Below are 26,617 nucleotides of genomic sequence, written 5' to 3' on the forward strand. Positions count from 1 at the left end.
CCAACGTGGACAGTGTTTGCGTTGTGTGTGCAATGCCAGCCGGAGGCTCTTGGAAAACAAAGGCCCTGCCTGTTTTCCTTTGGAGGCCTCTGATCCATGGTGTCAGTGACTTTCTTTAGTGTCACCCACACCCAGGCTTAGTCAGGGCTATGCTGCCCCCACTTTCCTTTTCACTGCATGCAGGAGCATTTGGGATCTTTGGAGTCAACCAACAACAGCAATGAAGAACCAGGGTATCTACCAGTTTCTTAGGCTCAAAGTATTTCTGTTGCAAAATGCAAGTCCTGGGTTGTGGAAAGGACTGGAATTCACCTTTAGGAACAGGAGTTTGTCAGAAAAAAATGTGGACTATGGATATTGTTTCAAGAGATTCTGACCTATACCTAATGTGGTCTGAGAATTAAACCTAACTAGAGCCTCAATCATGCTAAGCAAACATTCTACCACTGAACCACATCTCCAGCCCTGACATTTAAATAAACTATTGAGGGCTCACTCCATTATCTTTAGTCTGTTCTTCCTTAGGTACATGCTGGCTCAAGAATATCTCTAGTTCAAAAACTCATTTCACCATGCCTATTATTTTTTTAAATATAGTTCCTCAAATTAGGTAAAGGGACCCTAGTCCAGAAGTGGTCAGTGTGGGGTGGAAGGTCATAGGTCCTCAAGTCAGGCAAGACCTGCCCTGAAACCAATATTTTCACACTGGAGTCTAAAGATTACCAGTAGTTATGGAATGAGGAGGGGGGAAAATGTTGTAATATGCATTACAAAAGGCAGTTGAGAAACTAAAAATATTGAGGACATCTTAATGGAAAGCAGTTGGGGAGATAGGAAATGTGGTTAACATACTAGATCTTCCTAATAGGAGGTTGATTAATAATCAGAAATGAAGGGGGTTAAGGGCATAGCTCAGAGGCCCTAAGTTCAACCTCCAGCACAGGGAGAAAAAAAAAAGTGTTTTCTTTTGTTTTGTTTCAACAAATATTTACCATGTACCAATTACTGTTCTAAGCTTTGGGGATATAGTCACAAAATAAACAAAAGGAAATTACTGCACTTATTATTCTAATAATAAACCTATTGGTTAAAGATAGAGACATCAAAGTGACTACCAGAAGAAACAGTTTAACAGTCTTGAAAGAGTTGCCTGGGGAACAGGTTTAGGAAAGGGGAGACATGGAGAGAAACAACAAGGGGTTGCATCTCCTGGTAAGTTCCACTATGTTATTTGATTTAAATTTTATTTAAGTAATTAACAAAATATTTCACCTTTTACTTGCTATATGGCCTTAAAACAGAGTTCTTAAATTCCCTGGACCTCAGTTCTTTAATCTGGAAATAAAAAATAATAATTTCTGTCCTAGAGGTGTTTTTGTTTGTTTTTGCAATGCTGGGATCAAATGCAGGGCCTTGCATATGCAAGGCAAGCATTATGTCACCAACCTACCCACCCCAATCTCCTCCAAGACCATTTGTTATAGGACTACTTGGCATGAAGGAGGCACACAAATGTCAGTCCCTTCCCTTGTATCTCTCACATAATTTTTACAGATCAGGGTTTTATTTTGTTTTGTTTTTGTACTGGTGATTGAACTCAGAGGCACTCGGTCACATCCCCACCCCTATTTTGTATTTTATTTAGAAACTACCTCCCTTTTGCTGAGGCTGCTTTGAATTTGCGATCCTCCTGCCTCAGCCTCCAGAGCCTCTGTGTGTGTGCCACCACACCCAGCCCTGCTGAGGGTCTTAATGCTGAGACGTGAATGACATCAATTATTGGGCCTGACCTGAGCAAATCACATGATTTTGCCAGTTTCTATCCATCTGATAAAAAAGATGCTCATTTCAAATTTCTCTGTGCAAGAAGAACAGGATGTGCATTGGTAAGAACTCTGGAAAAGCTTTGATCTCTTGAAAGAACACTGGTCAGGGCTAGGGATACAGCTCAGTGGTAGAGTACTTGCCTATCAAGCAAGAAGCCCTGAGCTTGGTCCCTACCACTGTGAAGAAAACAAATCAACCACTGGCCAGATCTTAACATGGTTTGCATTTGGAAAATACTGTATGGTTGTTGATATGTGCTTCTCCCTTGTGGAAAAAAAGGGTCATCTGCTGTCCTGATTGTCTTCTTGCGTCAGAAGTTTTCTCTGTCAGGTATTAATCCCTGCAGCACAGGGGGCCTCGTGATGTAAGGGTGAGAACAACTGTGAATTCAAGAGAGAAATCACTGTCTGGAATCAGGTTGTAATTAGTAGAAAAACACTACAGATGTCAACATGATAGAACAAGGGGGATCCTGAGATCTAAGTTGGCTGGAAAAAGCCAAGTGTGTGTGTGTGTGTGTGTGTGTGTGTGTGAGTGTGTGTATATATATATATATATACATACACATACTCCTGTGTGTGTTCATACAGATGCAAATACACAGGAGGAGTGCTCATGGGTTCTGTGGTGTGTGTGTGGGGGGGGCAGTGTGGTGCAAGTAATGATATAAGTATCTTTTTTTAATATTTATTTTTTAGTTGTAGTTGGACACAATACCTTTATTCTATTCATTTATTTTTATGTGGTGCTGAGGATCGAACCCAGAGTGCGAGGGGAGCACTCTACCGCTAAGCCACAACCCCAGCCCTGATGTAAATATCTTAACAAACAATTCTAAAGGGGACCAACCCTGGCTGTTAGTAGTTGCCAATTTCAATGATGCAAATATTGTCATTCTGGCCAATTTCAAGCTATCAAGAGAAGTCACTGATTGTGGAGCTGGGGAAAGACACACAAAATTAGTTCTCATTTGTGGGTATAAGGCAGTTCCAGCACATGGTTTGTTACAGATTTCCAGAATCACTTTCTTTCAAAATGGAAAACCTCCCAGCTGCTTACTGTTGTCTGCTTCTAAACATGTGGATATTGCTTTAGATTTTTATTCTGGAAACCATTCATATCTCCCAAACAGTTTGTTCATCGTGTTAATGAATCAATCCCCTTTTTGCCCACTGCAGTCTGCTAATCTCTAAAATGAAAGTTTTGCAAAAGAGAGAAAGTTTTTTCATGAGGAGGCCAAGTGGGCAGAGACAGGAGAATGGATCTCAAATCTGCCTCCCTGATTTGGGGGTATTTTTTGAGCTGAGGCATGGGAAAGGGTGATTGGGGGTTCACTAAGAGTAGATGAAGCAGGTTAAATTTAGTGGGGTTATTTAGGAACTATGAGCAAGAGCTTTATTAATGTTTGTATTCAGTTTCAATTCCACCCTGATCAGGTGGATTTATTCCTTTGTAAAGTTCATAGCTCATCACAACTCAGAGGAACTCTGGAACTGTAATCTTGGTGGTGTGTGGTGTGTGTTTTTACAAAATCCACACAATGGTTGGCAAGACCATTTGTTTATTCAGAAAGAAGCCAACAGGATGCTACAGACCTGTCGGTGAACCACCCTTCCCATAAAGATTTGGCAGACTCCTGCTGGCCACAGAAAACTTGGCACTCAAGAGGAGGGATCCCTCATTTCTGGTGCCCCCACAATTCTGGTATTTTGAAGGTTAAGCAGGTGCCAGGTTTTTAGGCACGAATATGAATCTCTTCCTCATTTCACAGGAAACCCTCTCCTGGTCTCCAGGGGGGCTTCCCTTTGAAACTAGTCATTCACTTTTCCTCTCCCCTGAAATCCTGTATCCCAGGGTCAGTCAGGACCTATGGACCTAATGTGTGTATACTTTGTGTATGGGTTGGGGTAGGGGAGTTCTTCTAGCAAAAAAATATAAAATGACATTCAATGACTAGGGTCAGGATCTTTAGAAGGGGCCTGTGCTAATGAGGGTCCCTGATGCTTCATTAACTTCCAGTCAGTACACCCACCAAAGCCAGATTATACTTAGGAGGAAATTGGAGGTTTTCCTGGTGATGGTAAGTGATGGAATATCCTGTGTTTTTTTCCTTTCAGATGAGGAAGAAGCATTAAGAATCCTGTTCCCACTTGCAAACTCTTGTCTTCAAGACTGATGCTGAAGCCAGGCATGGTGGCACATGCCTGTAATCCCAGTGGCTCAGGAGGCTGAAGCAGGAGGATCACAAGTTCAAAACCAGCCTCAGCAACTTAGCAAGGCTCTAAGCAACTCAGTGAGAACTTGTCTCTAAATAAAATACAAAATAGGGCTGGGGATGTGGTTCAGTGGTTGAGTGCCCCTGAGTTCAACCCCCAATACCCTCCCCCTGCCCCCCTCCCCCCAAAAAAAGACTGATACTGGAGGGCATCACCCACCTTGTTCCGGGGAAGCCATTTTATTCTGTATTGCTCCTGAAATATCCTGACTCCTCCCTCACTGCTTGGTATAGAAAAGGCCAGTGGGGCCTGGAACAAGCAGAGACCTGCTTCAAGGAAGTATCTTCTCTAACCCCTAGTTCCAGAAGCTCTGTGGGCGAGAAGGGACCTCTAGTGGTCAGTCCCAAAGCTCACATCACTGTCAACTTCTACCTATTCTATTCTCTTCAAGGTGTTCTAGCCCTTCTAGCCAAGGTGTTCCCAGCCCCTGTCTTAGTTTTATCATCTTTAGCCAAAGACCTGCTAAGCCTTGGTGTCTTCACCTCTACAGTGGTGATAATCATGGGCACCTTCTAGGTGGATGTGAGGATTAGATTAGAAAGAGCATGTAATAGATACTCAGTAAAATTAGTTCTGTCTTGCAGGGCATGTTCACACATCCCTGTAATCCCAGTGGCTCCAGAGGCTGAGACAGGAGGATCACAAATTCAAAGCCAACCTAGCAAGATTCTGTCTCAAAAAAAAAAAATTAAAAGAGGTCTGGGACATGGCTCAGTGGTTAAGCATCCCTGGGCTAAATGTGTGGTACCAATAAAATAAAATGAAATAAATTAATTCTCTTACTCCTCTCTTCAAGTTAAAATTTCATGGAAGGCAATGAAGGAGGAAAAATATAGGATAGATTAGAGGAACTTTTGTTTTTGATTTAGGTAGGTTATGGAGGGAAAGATGATGTCTTAGTCTATTCAGAATAGGATGGGAGACCATCCCCTAGAAAAATACACATGTGTACACACACACACACACACACACACACACACACATTTTTGCTTAAAGTTTTAGCAGTTTCCTTGATGTTCTAAGAAACCAAATTAAGGAACTCTGAAATAAGACATTTGGGAAAAAAATGCAGGAGGGTGGCCAATAATTTTGCATCAATTTTGATCTCTGCTCTGCAACTAAAGAGCTATGTCCCTTGGACAAATCCCTTTACCTCCCCACACTTCATCTCCTCACCTGTTTTTTAAAAAAAACAAGGGTTAGGCTGATGTAGAATTGACAGATACATGACAGAATGCTAAGTTAAAATTTGAATTTCAGGGAAACAATCACTTTTAAAATATAACAATATGCCAAATATTGGCTTTCTCATGAATTCACATATCAGTAGTTGCACAGAACATATTTGTTCTAAAAATTATTTATTAATTAATAGAGTGTCCTGTGTTTTTCCTTGTTAAATCTTGCAACCATAGACAGGTGGCAACTTACATTTTATATGTGTGTTCAGGGACTCCAACGCAGGGCCTTGCACATGTTAACACATACTTTATCACTGAGCCATACCGCCATCAGCAATTCATGTCTTAATTTAAGGTCTAAGATTTTTGGTGATGAAAGAATCCTAAGATGAGAACAATGGCACATGCCTGTAATCCCAGCGGCTTGGGAGACTGAGGCAGGAGGATTGCAAGTTCAAAGCCAATCTCAGCAACTTAGCGAGGCCCTAAGCAAAATAAAAATTAGCACATCTTAGCAAGCACCAATAAAACAAGAACAAAACAAAACAAAAACCCTAAAACATTTTTTAAACAATATTTACATAAAGGAAACCATAAAATCCAATGCTTTTGTGTACTGATGCTATGATACAGTGCTTTACTACACAGTTGGGTTGCAGGATTTCTGTGCATTGTAAACATAAACAGCATGGAAAAGGTTAAATAGCTGTATTCCGATTGTAAGATCTAGTCCAGACTTGCTGTGTCTATCGTAATGTTAAATGAAAAGAACTCCCCTTTGTATTATAGTCATGCGGTCTTATGTATGATAAATAGCTGAGTAATTTGTAAAATAATAATAATAATAATATATTTTTAAAAGACTGGGGATGTGATTCAGTGGTTAAGCATCCTGGGTTCAATTCCTGGTTCACCCCACCCCGCCTCCAAAAAAAGAATCCTGATATGTGGTGGTTAGTGGTGGGTGACAATGTGGATAGAGGATCATTGATCACTGTTTAGCTGAACTCCTGCAACTATCTTTAAGAAGTTTAGTGGACATTATGTTGGATTCTGGGTCAAAAAAGACAACACACTGGGGGCCCTACATTGGTCCAAAAACCTATCTAAGACCTCCAAGTTTCTAGCTTTTCTGTCACTCTAAAACCTTCAATGGCATTACCAGCAATCTGATCAGACAGCTCTGCTGGACTGCAACCCTTTCTCCATTCACTGAGTTGTTGTCTTTTTTACATCAGAGTTAGTCACAGTGATGTGAAGACCAGGCTGGAAGACCCACGGACGGCCTTGCCCAGTACTCGGCTGCACCACCTGTCAGGCCTCTCCTACATTTTGGCTGCTTGTATCTCTCTTCTACTTTTCACTCCCATGTATTTAGAGGTATGTGCACCCATGGAGTCTCTATAGGGTGGGCCTGGGCATACATTCCCTTCCTGCAGAAGGGCACCCAGCTTGTACCTCTACTTTTTTTTTTTTTTGCACCTCTACTTTATCCTGCCCAACTTCCTGTTCCTTTCTTCCTTCCTGCCTGCCTCTTAAGTACCTATCATGCATTAGGCACTGTGCTACATACATCCCCTTTTTCACCTTTATCACACCAATCAAACGCCTAGTCCCATAGCCAGATGGCTTGTTAAAGGTATGATTCCCAAAACTCATCAAAATGAATCAAGGAAAGGTATCTAGAGGCTTCCTCAGGTGATTCTAGTTTTGGAGCTGGGTCCTGAACCCAGAGCCTTGCAAATGCTAAGAGCCCACTCTAGCGCTAAGGTATACCCTCAGCCCCCTGTGATTCTTATACTTACCTGAGTCAGAAAATCATGGCTGCCAGTTCCTAGTCTCCTTTTTCTATTACCTTTCCAAAAATGCCTGGGCCTGTAGAATACGGAATAGATGAGTCTCTATTTCTGGAATTTTCAAATTTAATGCTGTCCTTCCTTCCCCACCCTCCAGGGCCTAAGCTACTTATGGAAGCTGAGGGGTGCTGAACTCTGTTTTGTTTATTTTTGCGGTGCTAAGGATTAAAACTAGAGCCTTGTGAATACTAGGGAAGCACTCTGCCACAGAGTTACACCCCAGCCCTGAACTTTATTAATATTCAAACCAGCCAAATTATTTGGGCTTAATGGTTAACTACTAGGCTTAGCTAATTATGGAAAAAATAATTTCTCCCTTCTGTCAGCTATAGGAAAGAGGAATGTTCCAGGAATGTATATGACCTTGGACAGTAATATCATTTCTTTGGTTCTCCAAAAGGGGCGCCATGCTACCATTTTTCTTATTGGAAATCCTTCCTCAGCACCTGAGGGTACTCTATAAGGTACTCCAGGATCATTTTAGTGACTTTCCATTCTAGAATATAATACCATTGAAGTTCCAGAGTTTTGCTTTCCTCATCTATTTCTCATAGTATTTACTTAATGTTGTGGATAGCAGTGAACACCATTTATCATAGCTTGGTAGAGTTTTTATAATTTTCCACAGATGGTAATGGAGTGACTTAAGAAACCCGTTTCCTAATCTAAAACAAAGCCACCACATTGGTTTTAATGAGACTGGTATCCCCAATACTTAGAATAGTTGGCACATAGTAGATACTCATTAAATATCTGCTAAATACATTTCCCCAACATTTTAATTATAAAAAGTATCAAACATTCTGAAGAGTTGAAAGACTAGTACAACAAAGATCTAGATACTCCTATCTGGATTCAGTAAATGTTAGTTAACATTTGTTATACTTATTTTGTGTATGCATATGCATTAATTAATTAATTAATTTATTTATTTATAGATGCTAGAGATAGAACCCAGGGCCTTGTGTATTCACAAGGTCTATCACTGAGCTAGATCCCCACTCCCAGTTTTGCTAGGTCATTTCAAAGTCAATTGTACTCATCATGACACTTAACCCCTAAATATTTTAGCAGGCATCTCCTGAGAATTAGGACATTCTCCTAAATAACTTCAATAACATTATTACACCTACAAATACTTAACCATTATATCATCTAATATCCGTTTGTAGAAGTTGTTGTTGATAACCTACCCACACCCCCTTGGCCTACACAGAGGTTACCTGCAAACGATTCTCATATAATAAGTAATTTCCTGTGTCTTTTTCTAGCATTCTTGGTTCTGGCTTGAGAGAGTACACTGTCCCTCAGAGGGCAAGCTGAAGGTGCTGGGGAGTCAACACCCCAAGGCTAGAAAGAAGTTGTTGGATAAATACCCAAGCTCCCTTCCATCGTGAGATGTGTTCTACAGAACACGTCAAAGGCTCCATATTGAGAATTGCTGACAGCACTAATGTGTTCATTGACACATCCTTTATTAGTTTTCCTCCATTCTCTATCTTCTTACTTATTATGCTTCCTGAGATCACCTTTAAATATACTATCTGCACCCAAAGCTTTGTCTCAGGTTCTGCTTTGGAGGAACCAAGAACAAAGACATCTTTCCATGGCCAAATTCATTTTTTAAAATATTTTTAAGTTGTTGATAGTCCTTTATTTATTTATTCATACGTGGTGCAGAGAAAGGAACCCAGTGCCTCACACATGCCAGACAAGTGTGCTACCACTGAGCCCTAGACCCCAGCCTGCCAAATTCATTTTTAAATGACAATAATAAAACACACTGCTCTTGGATCTATAGAGAAGCAAACTCAATACCTGCTTTAATGGGAGCTTGGCCCCAGCCAACAGGAGTTGCTCTCAGTGATAATCCTTACTTGAGCAATGTCATAGTGAGGCTGTGCTTATTTATTATGCCCTACCCGCCTATCATAATAATATTAATAATAATAATAAATAGTTACTACTTAATAAGAGCTTGTTGTGAAGCGGTTTTACATGTTCCATTTCATTTACTCCTCACAGTGACTCTGTAGGGAGGGAACTATTATTATCACCATTGTATTGATGAAGCTGAAGCTCATAGAGAAGATCATAACTTTTTGAAGTCTTACAGCTAGTAAGAATCAGATCTCTGGTGCGCTTATCTAATGTATTAAAATGTGTGAATAAACATAAATATTCTTCTATTTTTTAATAAATGGAAACAATAGTATTTGGCAGATTATATTTGCATTGGTAATAATATCACAAACATATGTATTTTTATCAGCAAAATAAGTTATCCCCAATTACTAATTCTTAAAAATATAATGTAAGGATTCCCCAATCAGGTGAAAGCCTCAGGAGCTAAAACTATCCTTGGCTTGGCACAGCTTATACATTGTGCCCAGGTTACCCAGGTAAGTAATACTTTTCCAACATTATTTAAGTTCTGTGGAATTTTCCAGTATGTTGTCTGTTGCAAAAGTCAAACCTCTCCTAGGACTTGTCCCATCACAACCCCCAGGCTATCAGATTGTCAAAGCATAGTCAGCCCACTTGATTATGAGTTCGGTAAGATGTGCTACAAACTTTTGCACAAGTTCAGGCTTCCTTGAAACAATACACCCGTGTTAGCAATATCCTGCCCCACCTAGAAACCTAGGTACACAGAAGAACTTAGATCTTAAGAAGATGTCTTTTCCAATTACTGTCTTCGCTAAGCATCCATAAAGAGAGACAGACTTTGAACTCAACTTATCTAATTTATTTGACCCTACTGTCATAAAATGTTTAAATTCAAGGATTATAAAGGATAGTAACAGGGAAAGAATTCAGGGTTCCGGGGCAGAGGATCAGTCAGGCAAGAAAATCAACTTTTCAGTGCTCAGCTGGTAAGTGGTAAGCCTGTCTTGAAGAACAGATAGAGAGACAAGTAAGGGAAATTCATTTTGAAAAACTGGTGTCTTAGTGGAGTTTAAGGAAAGCTACGGTATCAATTCTCCCCTTTCGTGGGGGGTGGAGAAGATCTGCCAAGAAGCCCATATTTCCAGGTTTTATTGAGTATTTGTAGTGGAGAGTGTTTGAGAAAGCTCTACTAATGACCAAATTCTGAAATCATCACTATTATAACTGTGTGATAAAAATATATTTGACAAAATTTTTAAATTACAAAAGAATCAATATTAGTAATAATCATATATTATTATTAAAAGATTAATACAGACTTGCCAGTCAGAAAGGGATTGCCGGGCAGGGATAAAACTTGTTCCTGTCAGGACAAGCCTGGGACTGGGGAGGATCTATGATACCCAAAGTAGTCCTGGGTACTTTCCAGTTTTTGACAGCTAATTGTCAGGTCAAGGGGGAAAAAGTCTAAATTGCTTAAGTTAATGGAGTAGCCAGGGATTGAAAAGGATTAACAGCAGCTTTTAAAGGAAGAGAATATTAATCTAGGCATAAGGGTACTTCAGAATATGGTTTTGGGAGTCCTGGTTTGAATCTTTTTTTTTAAGAGAGAGAGAGAGAGAGAGAGAGAGAATTTTTTAATATTTATTTTTTAGTTTTCTGTGGACACAACATCTTTGTTTGTATGTGGTGCTGAGGATCGAACCCGGGCCGCAAGCATGACAGGCGAGCGCACTACCGCTCAAGCCACATCCCCAGCCCTGGGTTTGAATCTTGACTTTGACATTTATTATTTTGGGGAATCTTGCATCTTTTCTCTAAACCTTTAGAAACTACCACAAGATGGTGGTGGTTGTGTACTTGATTGTGATTAAGGAATGTATGTGAAATGTTTAACACAGTGTCCATTGCATGGATGACCTTCCATATGTGTTTTTACTAATAGTAGTACTCTTTCTTTCTTCTTTCCTTCCTTCCTTTCTTTACTTTCTTCCTCTCTCTTTCTTTTTGTGGTGCTGGGGGTTGAACCCTGGGCCTTGCATTTGCTAGTGCTTTACCATTGAGCTACATTCCTAGTACTGTTAGGGCTGTAGCTAAATGGTAAAGTGTAGTAGTACTATTTTTTTAAAAAAATATTTATTTTTTAGTTGTAGTTGGACATAATACCTTTATTTATTTATTATGTGGTGCTGAGGATCGAATCTAGGGCCTCACATGTGCTGGGCGAGTGCTCTACCGCTGAGCCACAACCCCAGCCCTGTAGTAGTACTATTGAAGTAATGGATACATATATTTTTCCAAGATGGAAAAAGAGAACATTTTAGGGAGAAGAATGCAGGAGCAAATGCACAGAAAAAGGGAAAAAAAGGAGACCTTGATTATTTATTAATTTTAGTCCATACTGGGTTAAGAGGGAAAAGTATTTAGAGGGGAGCTGCAAAGACATTAACATCATTTAAAACTATAGGCGCCATTTTTCAATTGAATCCTTCCTAACCATGCACATTCAAGTCCTTAGGATTTGTAATGGTTTTAAGAACTCTCTAGGAAGCTGGGCATGGTGGTGCATGCCTTGAATCCCAGCAGTTCAGGAGGCTGAGGCAGAAGGATGTCAAGTTCAAAGCCAGCCTCAGCAATCTAGTGAGGCCCTGAGCAATTTAAAGAGACCTTGTCTCAAACTTTTTTTTTTTTTAAAGAGAGAGAGGGAGAGAGAGAGAGAATTTTTAATATTTATTTTTTAGTTTTCAGCAGACACAACATCTTTGTTTGTATGTGGTGCTGGGGATTGAACCCGGGCTGCACGCATGCCAGGCGAGCTCGCTACCGCTTGAGCCACATCCCCAGCCCCAAACAAACTTTTAAAATAAAATTTTAAAAGGACTTGGGATATGGCTCAGTGGTTAAGCACCCCTGGATTCAATCCCCAGTACTAAATAAATAAATAAATAAAAATACAAAATACAAAGGGCTGGGGATGTGGCTCAATGGTTAAGTGCTCTAGGTTCAATCCTCAGTACCGAAGAAACAGAACAAAACTCGTTTTGTCCAGAGAACAAAATGATCAAAGATAATCAAGAAAGTCTTTCAAAACAAGTTACTTTGTTTAGTAAGGCCCATCTGAGAATGAAGGAAATTTCATTTCTCTTTCTGTTTAAAATGTTGTTCTGTCAATTTCTCTAGAGAAGATTGGTTTTTATTTTCCCCCAGGGCTGCCCCATATCTTATAGCCTATTTCCTTGTGGTTTTCCTTTTGTTGCCTGAAAAAAATTTTTTCTTAATACTAAAAGTACTTTGAACTTAATCAGAACAGAGTTGTTTAATTAAAAACTAAAAGTAGTACCGTTATAGCTGGGATGACTCATCTGGGACTCTATTTTAAATGCCTCGTAGACAGGAAGAAGGTTCATAAACTCATTGTAGACCAAAGTACAGAACCAACTGCATTCTTTTCCCATAGCAGATCCGACCTGAGTTCATTAAGGATGGCACAGAAAAGCAGCAGTCTAATGCAAGTGTACATATTACTCCTTACAACAATTTTATTTTTGCCACGAGAGATAACAAGTAAGTTAATATTCTCTTTGGCTTCTTTTTCGATAAAGAAAAATTTCAGATTAAAAACCTGATGGATGGATATTGAGTACATCCTTGAATTCCAATTTGGAATGTACACAGTTGGTATGACTCAGTACAAATGACAGACAACATAATAAAAAATTAAGTGGAAAAATATTGGTTTTGTGGTTTTGATAGTACAAGACAAGGAGAAGTACCTTATTCTCTCCAGAGTTAGGGCTGAACTGTTCCTACATTTTAATGCATTTCAGTAATCTCATTTGAACATACAGGAGAGTCTTTTCTGCAATTTTCTCCCACCCCCAACTGGAAATAGCTTCTTCCATCTCTGGATTTTAAAAGAAGTACATAATCATGGTACTAGAAATGAGGCAAGGGGCTCAGTGGTAGAGTACTTAGTATGTGTATGGCCCTGGCTTCAATTCCAAATGCCAAAAAATTAAAAATAAAGTAGGTACTCTATAAAAGAATAAAGAAGGGCTTCAAATGTAACTTAGTGGGAGAGTGCTTGCCTAGCATGTCCAAAGTCATGAATTCAATCCCTAGCATTGCCAAAAAAAAAAAAAGTAAAAATTCCCTGAAATCCCATTATCCAGAGGTAACCATTCAACATTTTGATAGTAAGCCACAATCCCATTATTTTTACCAAAGGCTTATGCTTTTTAAAAGACAAATTGGGGTGGGGGCTTTAGCTCAGTGTTAGAATGCTTGCCCTGGATTCAATCCAAAATAAAAAAGACAATATTTACAGAATATATTAACATATATTATGGGGGGGCAGGATTATGGCAGTTAAAATTCTAACTTTTGTTATTTTCTTCTGAACCAGGAAAATCAAAGCTGAAATTCACAATTATTGCCACATAATGAAGGGATTTCTAAAAATTAGAGCTGGAGGGGAAAAACAAGTGCTATATATCCTGATCACTCACCCCAGAAAAAACTTGTCTATACCACAAATCATTACTATTTAAACATATTTTTATTTTACTCACTGCCAAAACAGTGTCAAAACATCAGAAATGCAAGAACAAATTTGTCTATAATCTCATTATGTGATCAGAAAAGCAGTTTCAAGCCATTTTCTGCTACTATGCATATTCAATTTTGATACACTTGTGGTAATTATCAGAGATTTAATGCATATTCTGCCTTTTCACCTAATGTTATTCCTTAAATAATTTTCCACTTTGCTATAGTGCTTTTTCCTTTTTATTTCCCTATTTCCACTCCCTTACTTTCCTACTGCTAGCCCCTGAATTAAACGAATTAAGTCTGATAAGTACTTCTCTGATTTTTTTTTCTCTACTTTAAAAAATCCTGGTCAATATATGTAAGATTTCTTCTCAAGCTTTTCCCCATAAATATATAGATTACATATATGTATCTATATACACACACAATGGGTATATATTTATTTATATATACATATATATTTATATAGGATCATTTGGGGATTATTCTGTATATTCTGGTTTTTAATTCAGTAGTTCTTAAATGTCACTGCACATTAGAATTACCTGGAGTGAGGGGCTTTAAAAAAACCCAATGCCTGGGGAATAAAATTGAACAAATTAATATTGTTATATTGTGTGCATTTTTTAAATATGTAACAGTGAATCCTACTATTAGGTATAATTAGTATGCACAAATTTAAAAATCTGGAAAAATATTTATTTTTAAAAAGTAAAAAATTAAGTAAAAAATAAAAATTAAAAGTCCATTGCCCAGCCTGTACTCATGTCAATCCGTTGGCTATCTGGTGATGAAAGTCTGGCATCAAGACTTTATAAAAAATCTCCAGGTGAGCTAGGCATGGTGCACGCATGCCTGTAATCACAAGAGGATCACAAGTTCAAGGCCAGTTTGGGCAACTTAGTAAGACCTTGTCTCAAAGTAAAAAAAAAAAAAAAATTAAAGGGGCTGGGGATATAGCTCAGTGGTAGGGTGCTTTGCTTAGCATGTTGAGGCTCTGGATTCCAAGTAACACACACACACACACACACACACACACATAGAGCTGAAGGTGATTTCAAAGTGCAGCAAAATTTGGTGACCACCAGTTTTTGTTGTTGTTTTTTGTGATGCTGGGGATTGAACCCAGGGCCTTATGCATGCAAGGCAAGCACTCTACCAACTGAGCTATACCCCCAGCCCAACCACCATTTTTAATCATTTTCTTTTTAATGAATAATACATTATGAATCTATTCCTTGTAAAGTCACATAGATCAATAGGACTATTTTTAATGGTTGAGAGGACATTTTGTTGCACTGATGTAACTTAATTTATTTAACCAATCCCCTATTGATGAATATTCTAGGTTGTTCACTCGGCATACCTTAATATGTATCTTCCTATACTCCCAGGTAGCTCTGTTTTAACTGTGAATGGTAAAATGGAAAACTATGTTCTGGATACTCAACGTGGCTTCCAAGCATCTCTGGAGTGTGTTGTTCAAAACCACACAAGAGACGAAGAACTTCTCTGGTACAGAGAAGATGGGAGAGTGGACTTGAAACCTGGAAACAATATCAACTCCAGTTCTGTCTGTGTCTCCTCCATCAGTGAAAATGACCATGGAGTCAATTTTACCTGCAAGCTGCAGAGGGATCAGACGGTGTCTGTCTCAGTGGTACTGAATGTTACTTGTGAGTGAAGGGAAAATAATCAATCATGTGACTGCACTACATTAAATGGTAGTTGAAATCTAGGTCTTGATTTTGCCAAATGGTCCAATTTATGCCCCCACAACAAGGCATGAGAGTGCCTACTTCCCCACACCTTCACTAGCACTGAGTATCTGCTGGTCTCCTTTGAAATATTCTTTTAATTTTTTCAGTTAAGAATGTATTAGTTATTAGTGTTTCTTTTCTGTGAAATGCTTGCTGATATCCTTTAACCATTTTTCTATTGGAATATTTGCATTCTTTCTCTTTCATTCTTTTTTTTTTAGTTGTAAATGAACACAATACCTTTATTTTATTTATTTACTTAATTTTCTATATGGTGCTGAGGATCAAACCCAGTGCCCCACACATGCTAGGCACTGAGCTACAACCACAACCCCATCATTAATTTTTTTGTTATTAATTTTTATAACATAAAACCTTTGCCAATTAGGATGGTAAGTATTGCTCCTATTTATTTATTTGATACTGGGGATTGAAGCCAAGGGTGCTCTATCAGTGATATATATCACCAGTCATTTTGTTATTTTTTTATTTTAGACAGGGTCTTACTAAGTTGCTGAGGTTGGCCTCAAAACTTGAGATTCTCCTGACCCAGCCTCCCAAGTCACTGGGATTATGGGCATGTAACACTATGTCTGGCTGCTACCTATTTTTAATATATTTCATATTTTTTTTTTGTCATATTGAACATTTTCACATTTATATATTTAAAATTACCAATCCTTTTTTGTTGTTTTTTTTTAATATTTATTTTTTAGTTGGACACAATATCTTTATTTATTTATTTTTGTGTGGTGCTGAGGATTGAACCCAGGGCCTCGAATGTGCTAGGCAAGCACTCTACCGCTGAGCCACAACCCCAGCTCCCTCTTTGTTGGTATTTAGCTTTTGTGTTGTGTTTAGAAATACCTTTACTGGGGATCATTTAATATCTCTTTAAAATCCAAAAAGTACTGGGTTGGGGATGCAGCTCAGTGGCAGTGTTCCATCCCCAGCACTGCAAAACAAAACCAGAAAATGTGAAGCTCTTCAAAGATTGAATATCCCATTGTTGGAACTAAATACAAAGTTTAGGGGAACAATCCAATGATACTATATAGGCACTTGTACGGTTTGTATCAGTGGAAAGCTGGTTCTACCAGGGGAGGTGTGGTTGAGATTGTGAAGCACCATGTAGAGTAGGACAATGGTGTGAGGTGGGGTGTGGTAAGGTTTGGTAGAAGGAGCTCTCAATTTGCAACATAGTAATAAAAGTCAAACTTACTTGATCCAATGAGCTCAACCAATTTTTCTGTAATCCCAAATACATGAGTGGAGAAAATGCTGAGTAACTTAGCTCTAGAAAATTCTGACATCCTGCACTTTGAGTTTCCTGAGGGAATCATTTGTGGGTTCCCAAGCTTTGATTTTATTTGCAAAGAATTGATAAGATGTGATTTTTTTTCTTTTTCTTTTTCTTTTTTTTTTTTGGTGGTGGTGGTTCAGGGGATCAAATTCATGGCCTCACTCACACTAGTAAAATGTAACTTTTAGCAAGCTATGTCTTGGCTACTTTGATAAAGAAGCCAAGGCTATCAGAGGATATTGGTGGTTTTGTAATTCAGCTTTATGAAATGACAGATGAGAAAACTGAAGCCCAGATTGGGGCCCCAAATCACAGTGGGCGCTGAGAACAGAATATGAATCCCCAGCCTCCTAATTTACTGCTTTCCGCATGGTATCTTCTTAAGGGAGACATGGCAACAATGTCAATAATACGATTTGGTGGCTTCAAGAAATTATTTTCATTTTCCAGCCTCAAATTGCTTTTAAAATCATCTTTATAACAACCTTTAAATATCATTGTTGCTACACATATATGTAACCAACTGGTCAATGATTCATAGTGATAATAATTGACACAGACTCATCAACCAATAAACCAAAATGAGTTTATAAATGTGACAAGAATATTATGTACTCTCTAAAGGAAGTATTATTAGTGTTGTAAATAGCTGAGCAAGAACTAAGTGGGGGCTGGAGTGTAGCACAGTGGTACAGCACATGCTCAGCATGTGTGAGGTCCTGGGTTCAATCTCCAGCACCAAAAGGAAAACAAACAAACAAACAACAGCAACAACAACAACAACAACAACAAAAAACCCCAATTGATTGGAGCCTGGATAATATGCTATTTGGAGAAGAGTATAGAAAAACAGTTTCTTTAATTTGCTGTTGCACAAAGTATAAATTGATAATCTCTCTTTTGCAATATCTATCAAAATTTAAAGTATGCCTACCCTGTGATATAACATTTCTCCTTTTAGACATTAACTGTGGATAAAAGCATGTACGTGTGCATACAAAGACATGTGTAAGGATACTTTTATTGTAGTATTATTTACCATTTTAAAATTAAACCATCTAATGCCCGTCAAACTAAAATAAAATAGTCATGTTTTATACTACAGCACTCTAAAAGCAGTGAGCTAGGGTTTTTTTTTGTGTGTGTGTGCGTGTGTGTGATTCATTGTGAGTATGTCTCAAAAACATGCAAGTTATTAAGAGAATTAAGTCTTTTATGTAAATGTTTCCCATGCTCCTAAAAATACAATTTTTCTCCTATGTGGACATTATATGTGTAGAAAATTACTTTTTAAAAAAAGATCTGGAAAGATTTATCCCAAATTCATAGCAGTGGATATCTCTGGGGAGTCAGAAAGGGACCAGACCAGAGTCAAAGAGGATTTTAGAGAGAATTTTTTTTTTAATATTTATTTTTTAGTTCTCGGCGGACACAATATCTTTGTTGGTATGTGGTGCTGAGGATCGAACCCGGGCCGCACGCATGCCAGGAGAGCGTGCTACCGCTTGAGCCACATCCCCAGCCCAAAGAGGATTTTAGATTTATTTGAAATGCACTGATTTTTTTAAAGGGAGCATTTCTGCATAGATGACATGCTTAAACATTGGGCTTAAATAGCTAAATTAAAAGAAATAACTAATGGGATCTATCCACAAATGAAACTGTCCTATTTGGTAGTTGTGTTCACTATTTCAGCAGCTTCCTACATATCTGAATACCATATAACATTCTTGTTGGATATGGATATAGAACTCAAGCTCATTCCAAAGAGCAACAAAATGTCATTCTTCTGAGAAAGTTATTAATAGTGCAGCCTACTCAGGGTCTAATTATTCAGTGTGCAGATTATACAAGCTCCTTTTTTCTTCTCCATGTCTACCTCCTTCCTACTGCCCACTCTTTAACCATTTTATTAATCTTTTGCACCTTTGCCAGAAAATGCAAGGGACTGTTTTAGTTATTTATTTTTTAGTTGTAGTTGGGGAATGTTAAAGAAAAGAGGGGAATGTTAGCTCAGCTGTTTCTCCCCCTGGATGTTGGAAAACTTTGGTGGAGGGTGAGGATTGGAATTATTTGTTAAAGATACAGTAAATGTGTTGGACTATCTATGGGTCTACAACTGTTCTTATGAAAGGAGTAAGGAGTAACCTACACAGAGGGATGAGAGGGACTCACTAACCTTCCATTGATACCAGAACTGCTGGGACCAGAATACCTTCTGGGAGGAGGGCATTATTTCTAGAGGATCATTGAAGAAATGCAAATATGCATTGGAAAATATGTGGCCGTAGCCAGGTGCAGTGGTGTATTCTTATAATCCCAGCAGCTCTGGAGGCTGAGGCAGGAGGATTGCAAGTTCAAAGGCAGCCTCAGCAATTTAGTGAGGCCCCAAACAGCTTAGCAAGTCCCTGTCTCAAAATAAAAAATAAAAAGGGCTGGGTTAAATGGTTAAGTGTCCTTGGGTTCAATCCCTGGTACAATAAATATCTATTTGGCCAGGAAAAATGTAGCTAGATAAAATGCAAAAATAAGAGGGTGTGAGTACTGCCTTCAGAAATACCATCACCACAATAATAATAGTAGGTAGCACTACAGTAAATTCTTCACAGGGATTATCTCGTTCAACCTTCAGCAATTTATGAGCTAGGTATTATCATCCCATTTTTTTTAGATGAGGAAACTGAGACCTGAATAGTTGAATAACTATCTCAAAGTCACAAGTAAGTGGTGTAGATGGAGTTAGGACTAACAAACACTAATGCCTGTCTTCTTAGTATTACACTGTTTCATCCAATACTAGCACAGCTTAGTTTATTATATTTACTCTCAGAGAGCACAGACCCAAGGCTTATAGTCTTAAGTTATTACAAATTGTCCAGTCAGGACAGACTCATTAGCATATACACTATGTTTATAATTGCATACTGTTTCATCATTTGTCTTCTCCACACTAAATGTTCTAGGAGGTTTAGAACTTAAGTGTGTTGTTTACCATTGTATCTTTATTTCCTAGCCCATGCTGAGCACAAAGTAGGAACTCAATACATTTCTGAATGACTACAAGAGAAAGGCTGAAGGAAGACCTTGAACATGGGTAAACTGCGGCTTATGTTCTAATTAAACTTAAATGCTTGAATCTTGCAGTTCCTCCTCTCCTAAGTGGAAATGACTTCCAAACAGTTGAAGAAGACAGCAATGTGAACTTGGTTTGCAATGTGAAATCCAACCCCCAGGCTCAAATGATGTGGTACAAAAACAATAACATCCTGACTTTAGAGAAAAACCACCACCAAATCCAACAGACAAGTGAGTCTCTTCAGCTGTCCATTAGCAAAGTCAAGAAATCTGACAATGGAACCTACAGCTGTATTGCAAATTCACCTCTGAAAATGGAGACCTTGGACTTTCACCTGATTGTTAAAGGTAACTCTCTTTTTAAGCAATATCCAGCATGGTGAAAAACTCATAATAGAGTCTCAGTACATAACTTTGGCGGGGCTGGGGTTGTGGCTCAGCGATAGAGCGCTCACCTAGCACAGGAGAGGCCCTGGGTTCAATCCTCAGCACCACATAAAAATTAATTAATTAATTAATGATATTGTATTCAACTACAACTAAAAAATAAATATCTTTTAAAAAATATTTTTGATGACAACAATATTTTGATGATGAATCTAGGAAATCTAGGATTTTCTTTGTAGAAATATCCCCATCCAAGGAATTGCCCATTAAGAATTCCAGTCAGTCCTTTTAGGGGAATTATGCCCTTCCATACCAGAAGGTCCTTGCTAGAACCAAATGTAGAAAGCAATTCTGATTGGCTTTTTTTGCGGGGGCAGGGGGAGCACCAGGATTGGATTCAGGGGCACTCGGCCACTGAGTCACATCCCCAGCCCTATTTTGTATTTTATTTAGAGACAGGGTCTCATTGAGTTGCTTAGTGCCTTGCTTTTGCTGAGGCTGGCTTTGAACTCATGATCCTTCTGCCTCAACCTCCCAAACTGCTGGAAATTACAGGCGTGTGTCACCATGCTGGCTGATGGACTTTAAGGGAAGAGAATTTCCACAAATTGTCTTGGGCAGTAAGGTGAGACACACTGATCTTTGAGTTACCAGCCTAATGACAAACAGAAGAGAAGTCAGAAACACTCAGAAGAAAGATGCTGATTATCTAGTTATTTTTTTTAAAATGGATCTCTAAAACCACTCCTCACTCTTAAATCCAAACCTATAAGTTTGTCAGCAGAGGGAATGGGAAAAATTGAAGGCAAAAAAAAAAAATCTTTCTCTTGGATTTATGTTTCATCTACCCAGATTTTTGTTATTAATGTTGTTGCCAGGGATTGAACCCAGGGGTGCTTAATCAGTGAGCCACATCCCCAACTCTTTTTAAAATTTTTTTTTATTTAGAGACAGGGTCTCAGTTGCATAGGGCCTCTGTAAGTTTCTGGGTCTGGCTTTGAACTTTTGATCCTCCTGCCTCAGCCTCCTGAGCTGCTGGGATTATAGGCATGTGCCACTGCATCCAGTTATAGCTACTCAGGTTTATCACCCCTGCAATAACAGAGAACAAATGAAGCTCCAAATATTTTTCCCTTCTCATATTTCTTGCTCAGACCAAAAGAGAAAGGCTATATACCTAATGTAGCAGATGAAGAAAATGCTCATGCACACATTCTCTGGTCTCAGGCCAGTATGCAAGAAGCAGCCAGAAAAGCTAAGCCTCCTAAATCTTGTTAGAACATTATTCACTTTGTCATTTGCTTCTTTGTACCTACTCATTGCTACTGTTACCAGTTCCCAGGAAGCCAACTTGAACCCCTGCCAGAAATGATGGACTGATGTACCCAGTACTGATGTATTCTTATTTCCTCTTGCGGCCCAGCAAGGGTGGTCAGGACATGAAGGGAGCGGCTGATGGGAAGAGTTGCTATTGTTTGACTGCCCATCATTGTGACTGTTCAGCAATTTGTCCTGCAGAGCAGTGACAGTATGCCTAGGGACTATTTGCTTTAAAAACCAGACTCACAAATAATCTAGGTACCCATAGGAGAGAAACCTTGAAAGGGTTTTTTTTTTTTTTTATTAAGGCACATAGGGTTTGGCTTAAAACTTGTGGCTTTTTACCTCCCCAGGGCCACATAAGCAGTGTAGTATGGGTCTCATGCCATGTAATCCTATCTGGCTGTAAGACCACACTTGAAAGCTAGGGAATGATATCATTCCTTTTGGTTAAAAAGAAATTGTAATTGCTCTATACCACAGGGGGGAAAAATATATCCCATACAGCTTGTGTGGCAATCAGCAAATTGCCTTTCGGGTGGGCAGAAACTTGTTTTGGGTGGAGCTCTTCCAAACCAACTTGTTTTTCTTATTTCTTCTTGCTTTGTTACTTCCCTGGCTGTTGGCTGCCTTCATAAAACAAGCCCTCTGCTGCTGGTGCCGAGGCTCAGTGCCAAGTTTTCCACGAGGCTCTCCCAGCTTCATTGCTCAGTGGGGTAGTTTCTAAATGAAGCCATGCAAAGCCAGAAATGACATCATAGAGCTGTGTTGTGTGTGTGTGTGTTTGTGTGGTGCTGGCGATCAAATCCAGGGCCTTGCACATGCTAGGCAGGCCCTCTACTACTAAACTACATCCTTACCCCCACCCTTTTTTTTTAATTTTTAGTTTTTGAGTCAGGGTCTCATACATTGCTCAAATTGACCTGGAACTTGGGATCCTCCTGCCTCCAGCCCCCAAGTAGCTGGGATTACAGGCATGTGCCACCATGCTCAGCATCAGGAAGTCTTTCTTGAGCCCATGTGCTGAAATTATTTTACCACAATGGATGCGAGAGGTAGAGATACCAAATCTGGTTACAAAGGAGAGCATAAAAGCAGAACAAGAGGAGAGGTGCAGTTATGTTTGTCAAAATCATTTCCAACAGAAACTTAGAATCCACGGGCTCAGATGGTTTTCGGCTTGTTTGTGGAATGGAAGCTGTTACATGTGGCTTCATTTTATTCATCCTGGTAGAAAAATTATTCCAACCTGTGACTGAATTCTGATTTCCTAATCATATCATCTTTGCTTCCCCTTCGTTTTGACATCTTTCCTTGCCACCAAAGTGGAGGGGTCCTTGAGTAAGGTAAAGCCCCTTAGTGTGTCCCAGAGCTGGCTCTAACAGAGCCAGAGATTTCTAGAAGAAGACCCACTGAACACAGTTTCTCCAGAGGCTGGAAAGACCCACACCTTCATAAGAATAATTTTTTAGGAACGAAAAATTTTAGGAACAGTTAAGAGAGGGCAGAAATGAAGGATACTTAATCCATTTGCTCCCCAAAAATTATTCTGCATAGGAGCTGGGCAAATAATAGGAAGAAAATGAATTAAAAGGCAGTTGATTAATGCATTATACAGGTATGGGGGAATAAACTCTATTTAATAATATTAAGGCACATAGGGTTTGGCTTTGAGATTTATCTTAAAGTTGCCTGTTCCCCTCCTCCCACCTTTCTAACTTTGTATGCTCTCAGGACCCTATTCCTTTTATAATGCTTATCTCAGTCTGTTTCCCCTCTTTAGAATATGAGCACCATGAAGGCAGGAACTTCCATCTCTGCTCCATTCTATCTCAGCACCTCACATACATTAGCCACTCAGTAAATATTTGCTGATTACACCTCAATCCACAAACTCAGTTGTACAATCAATGGCATAGTCTATTTTTTTTTAATTCCTAAAATTTTATCTAAGCCATGATCAGAGCCCATTCCCTTCCTTGGATGGCACTGGAATTTGGGGACTTAGACAAAGTCACTTAAAAACTTTTGTGGCCAGGCATGGTGGTAGGGCACATGCCTGTAATCCCAGCTGCTCAGGAGGCTGAGGCAGGATGATCACAAGTTCAAGACCAACCTCAGCAATTTAATGAAGCTCTGAGCAACTTAGCAAAACCCTATCTCAAAATGAAAAATGAAATGGGCTAGGGATGTGAGTCAGTGGTTAAGTGCTCCTAGTTCAATCTGTGACTCATGGTACCAAAAAGGCAAAAAAAAAAAAAAAAAAAAGAAAGAAAAAAAAAGAAACCTAAACACTTCTACTTTGAAGCACTTCATTCCCCTATCATATCACACATATTAAAACAAAGCACATTAAGAGTATTTTCTTGCCGTAAACATTTTGAAAGGAGCTTTATAACTTGAATACATTTTGAAGTTTGTTATAAATAAGTTATTAATTTCATTCTTGAAATTGAAACATTGATATTTAACAGTTGGGTTATAGTTAGCACAGGGTTACATTTTATTTTAGTTTACTAATTTTGATATTTTCTTTTTATGCTTTGGAGACAATGCTTTATCCCCTATCTCATATCCAGATTGTGAATATTTTCAAAGGCTTTTGGAAAGCTTTCAAACACAGGCATCATGCCTGTCTGATGAGAGAAGTAACTCTCTTATTACCTGGAGCTCAGATAATAAGGGAATGGAATGAGGGGGTGGGGGGAGGGAGAGAGAGAAAATCTTTGCTAAAATTGGAAAGGCTTAGAGTTCTATTTCCCTAGAGGTACCATGCAGTCGTTTTCTATAATGTCTTGACACCTCTTTAGGCTACTCTCACAGTACAGATATAATTGTCCCTAGTACTCCCAGGGACCATAGACTTCTCTCTCTTTCCTTCTCCAGAAAGTTCTGCACCCTTTATCTTCTTACTCACAAAGCCTTCTTCCCCTTCTTTCCTGCTCTGAGATACCACCTAAATTTTTTTTTTTTTTGGTTTTTCAAAAGCCAGAAAAAATTATTGACTTCTGCCTACTTCTTTCTTTAGGGCAGAAATTGTGGATGAAGAAAGCACAAAGTGGCCTGACTGCTTGCTTTGGGGAAGCTAGTCATATTATAATAAATTATTCTTTTATAAAGGAATGAATTCATAAACCTGCCTCTGCCATTTATTAGTTTTGTGACTTTAGAACTGATCTCTCAAAGCCCTTGCTTCCTTGTCTGTAAAATGGTACTTATCTACCTTTTGGCATTGTTGGGAAGATTTAATTAAGAAGATGATATATAAAAATGCAAGAGACAATGACTGGGACTTACATATTGGAAGAATTCAATTGTTCATTTTTCTTCCCTGTGTTTGCATTTCTGACAGATAAAGCTGTGGTGGTACCAATAGAACCCATTATTGCTGCATGTGTTGTGATCTTTCTGACACTGTGCTTTGGACTGCTTGCTAGACGACAAAGAATAATGAAGGTATCTAAGAATTCTGAGCTATTGGGGCAATAAGTCATCTAAATGGCTGGGGTGTGACTCAGTGGCAGAGTGGGTGCTCTGTATGCATGAGACCCTGGGTTCGATCCCCAGCACTACACACCCACACAAAAAAGTCACCTAAATAATGCCAGAAAACTGGCTATATAAATGACTTGAGTTATAACAAATTTTGTCTGGTCCTCTTATGGTAAGATCTAAAATGAAGTTGCTCAAAGGAATAAATATTGTAAATATATATATATATATATATATATATATACATATGTGTGTGTGTTTACAATGAATATTGCTTCACAAAGAATAGAAGTACATATGGACAAGGCCTGAATGAAAATAGCTGTGGTGTTAGGGGTAAGGAATTGGTAGGCGATTTTGAGTTGATTTTTCTTCCTTTTAAATTTCCCTTTATTGTTGCTATGGTGTCTGAGGTACAGCAAGTAAACACAAGGAGGAACATCTGCTCTGGGTTCAGAGATCTACGTGCTTACCTCTTAAGTACAGTCACATGCTTCAGCTGGAGTGGGCTGGGGTTGGAATTGTCAAATGGTTAACCTCATTGCTTAGCATGATTCAGAGTATGTGCATGCATAAGTTAATGCATGCATTTGATTCTGCCAGTTAATTCAGTGCCAAAGAAGGGCTGATATGGCGGAAAGCCCTCTGCTGAACTTACCAGTCAGCAAGGGGCATTCTCTTTGCAACACATAACTAAGTGTTATTCAGGACAATAATGTCTCCCAAGAAGAAATTCACCCCACCCTTTGTACCAATCCAAAGCAATTTGATATCTATATATGAAATACCTGACTGATTAGGGGTCCTGAAAACATCCTGATGAAAAGTTGCATCTTTTTGAAATTCAATAAAAACTATTTAAGTGACCAAAGAAATGAGACCTCATCCAGTGTAGAGGTGGCTGTATTTCCACAGCATCTGTCCCTAAGCTTTCTTGATGTATTAAAAATACTTATCCATGGACCTCAGAAAAGTAGGAAAACTCATTGCTCTTGTGTTTGCTTTCAGCTTTGCATAAAAGAGAAAGACCCTCACACAGAAACAGCTTTGTAAGTACTCTGGACTGGGGTCATTTCCCGAAGCGGTGGGCAGCAGCAGTACATTATTAAGTCATTCCAGGCAAAATCCTCCAGAGATGGGTGATATACGAAGGTGAAGGGGTTGGGGGGGGGGGAATAGAACGTGCAGGAAAATCTGCCTCCACTTGACAGTAAGACAGATTGGAAGGTTGCCTAGAACCAAGAACACGTCTTACACCTACTCTCTAAGCAAGTTTGGCCAATAGTTTTGCAACTGTATTGCCAAACAAAGCAAATGACTGAGAGGACCTGCCCTGGGGGGAGCCACTGACTGCTGTAGTACTGCTTCACAACCAGGTCAGGAGCTACATTCTTCACCCTAATTATTACCTTTCTTTGGAGCTCCTTTAGTCTCTTGGCTCCATGCATGTGAAGTGGGCAGTGGGGTAACAAGAATAAAAGCCTCCGTCAGAGAGGATGGATTTTGTTTTGAATTTTTTTTGTGTTGCTAAGATCATCATTATAATTAATTTCTTGGTTCATTTCAGATGAGAACACTGAGATGCCATCGAATAGAGGAAGAGTTGTGCATCAGGACCTCCTCAATTTATGTAGTCCCATCTGTATTTATTGCTATTATTAAATTCACTCCTGTCAAATTGTCAGAGGTTATGATGAAG

At 39.0% G+C, this 26,617-nt stretch overlaps 1 protein-coding gene across 1 annotated transcript; it reads left to right on the forward strand.

Moving 5' to 3' along the window:
- The first annotated feature begins 1,151 nt into the window (after positions 1-1,151).
- Positions 1,152-26,617, forward strand: TMIGD1 (transmembrane and immunoglobulin domain containing 1). Its single transcript, XM_081270514.1, has 8 exons — positions 1,152-1,212; positions 6,523-6,664; positions 12,491-12,594; positions 14,976-15,257; positions 19,789-20,067; positions 24,779-24,882; positions 25,927-25,967; positions 26,486-26,617. The coding sequence occupies exons 3-8, from the start codon at positions 12,513-12,515 to the stop codon at positions 26,487-26,489; spliced, it is 792 nt and encodes a 263-aa protein (XP_081126640.1). The 5' UTR covers positions 1,152-1,212; positions 6,523-6,664; positions 12,491-12,512; the 3' UTR covers positions 26,490-26,617.

This window comes from Spermophilus citellus (assembly GCF_964194105.1).
Source record: "Spermophilus citellus genome assembly, chromosome: 17".
Lineage (NCBI taxonomy): Eukaryota > Metazoa > Chordata > Mammalia > Rodentia > Sciuridae > Spermophilus > Spermophilus citellus.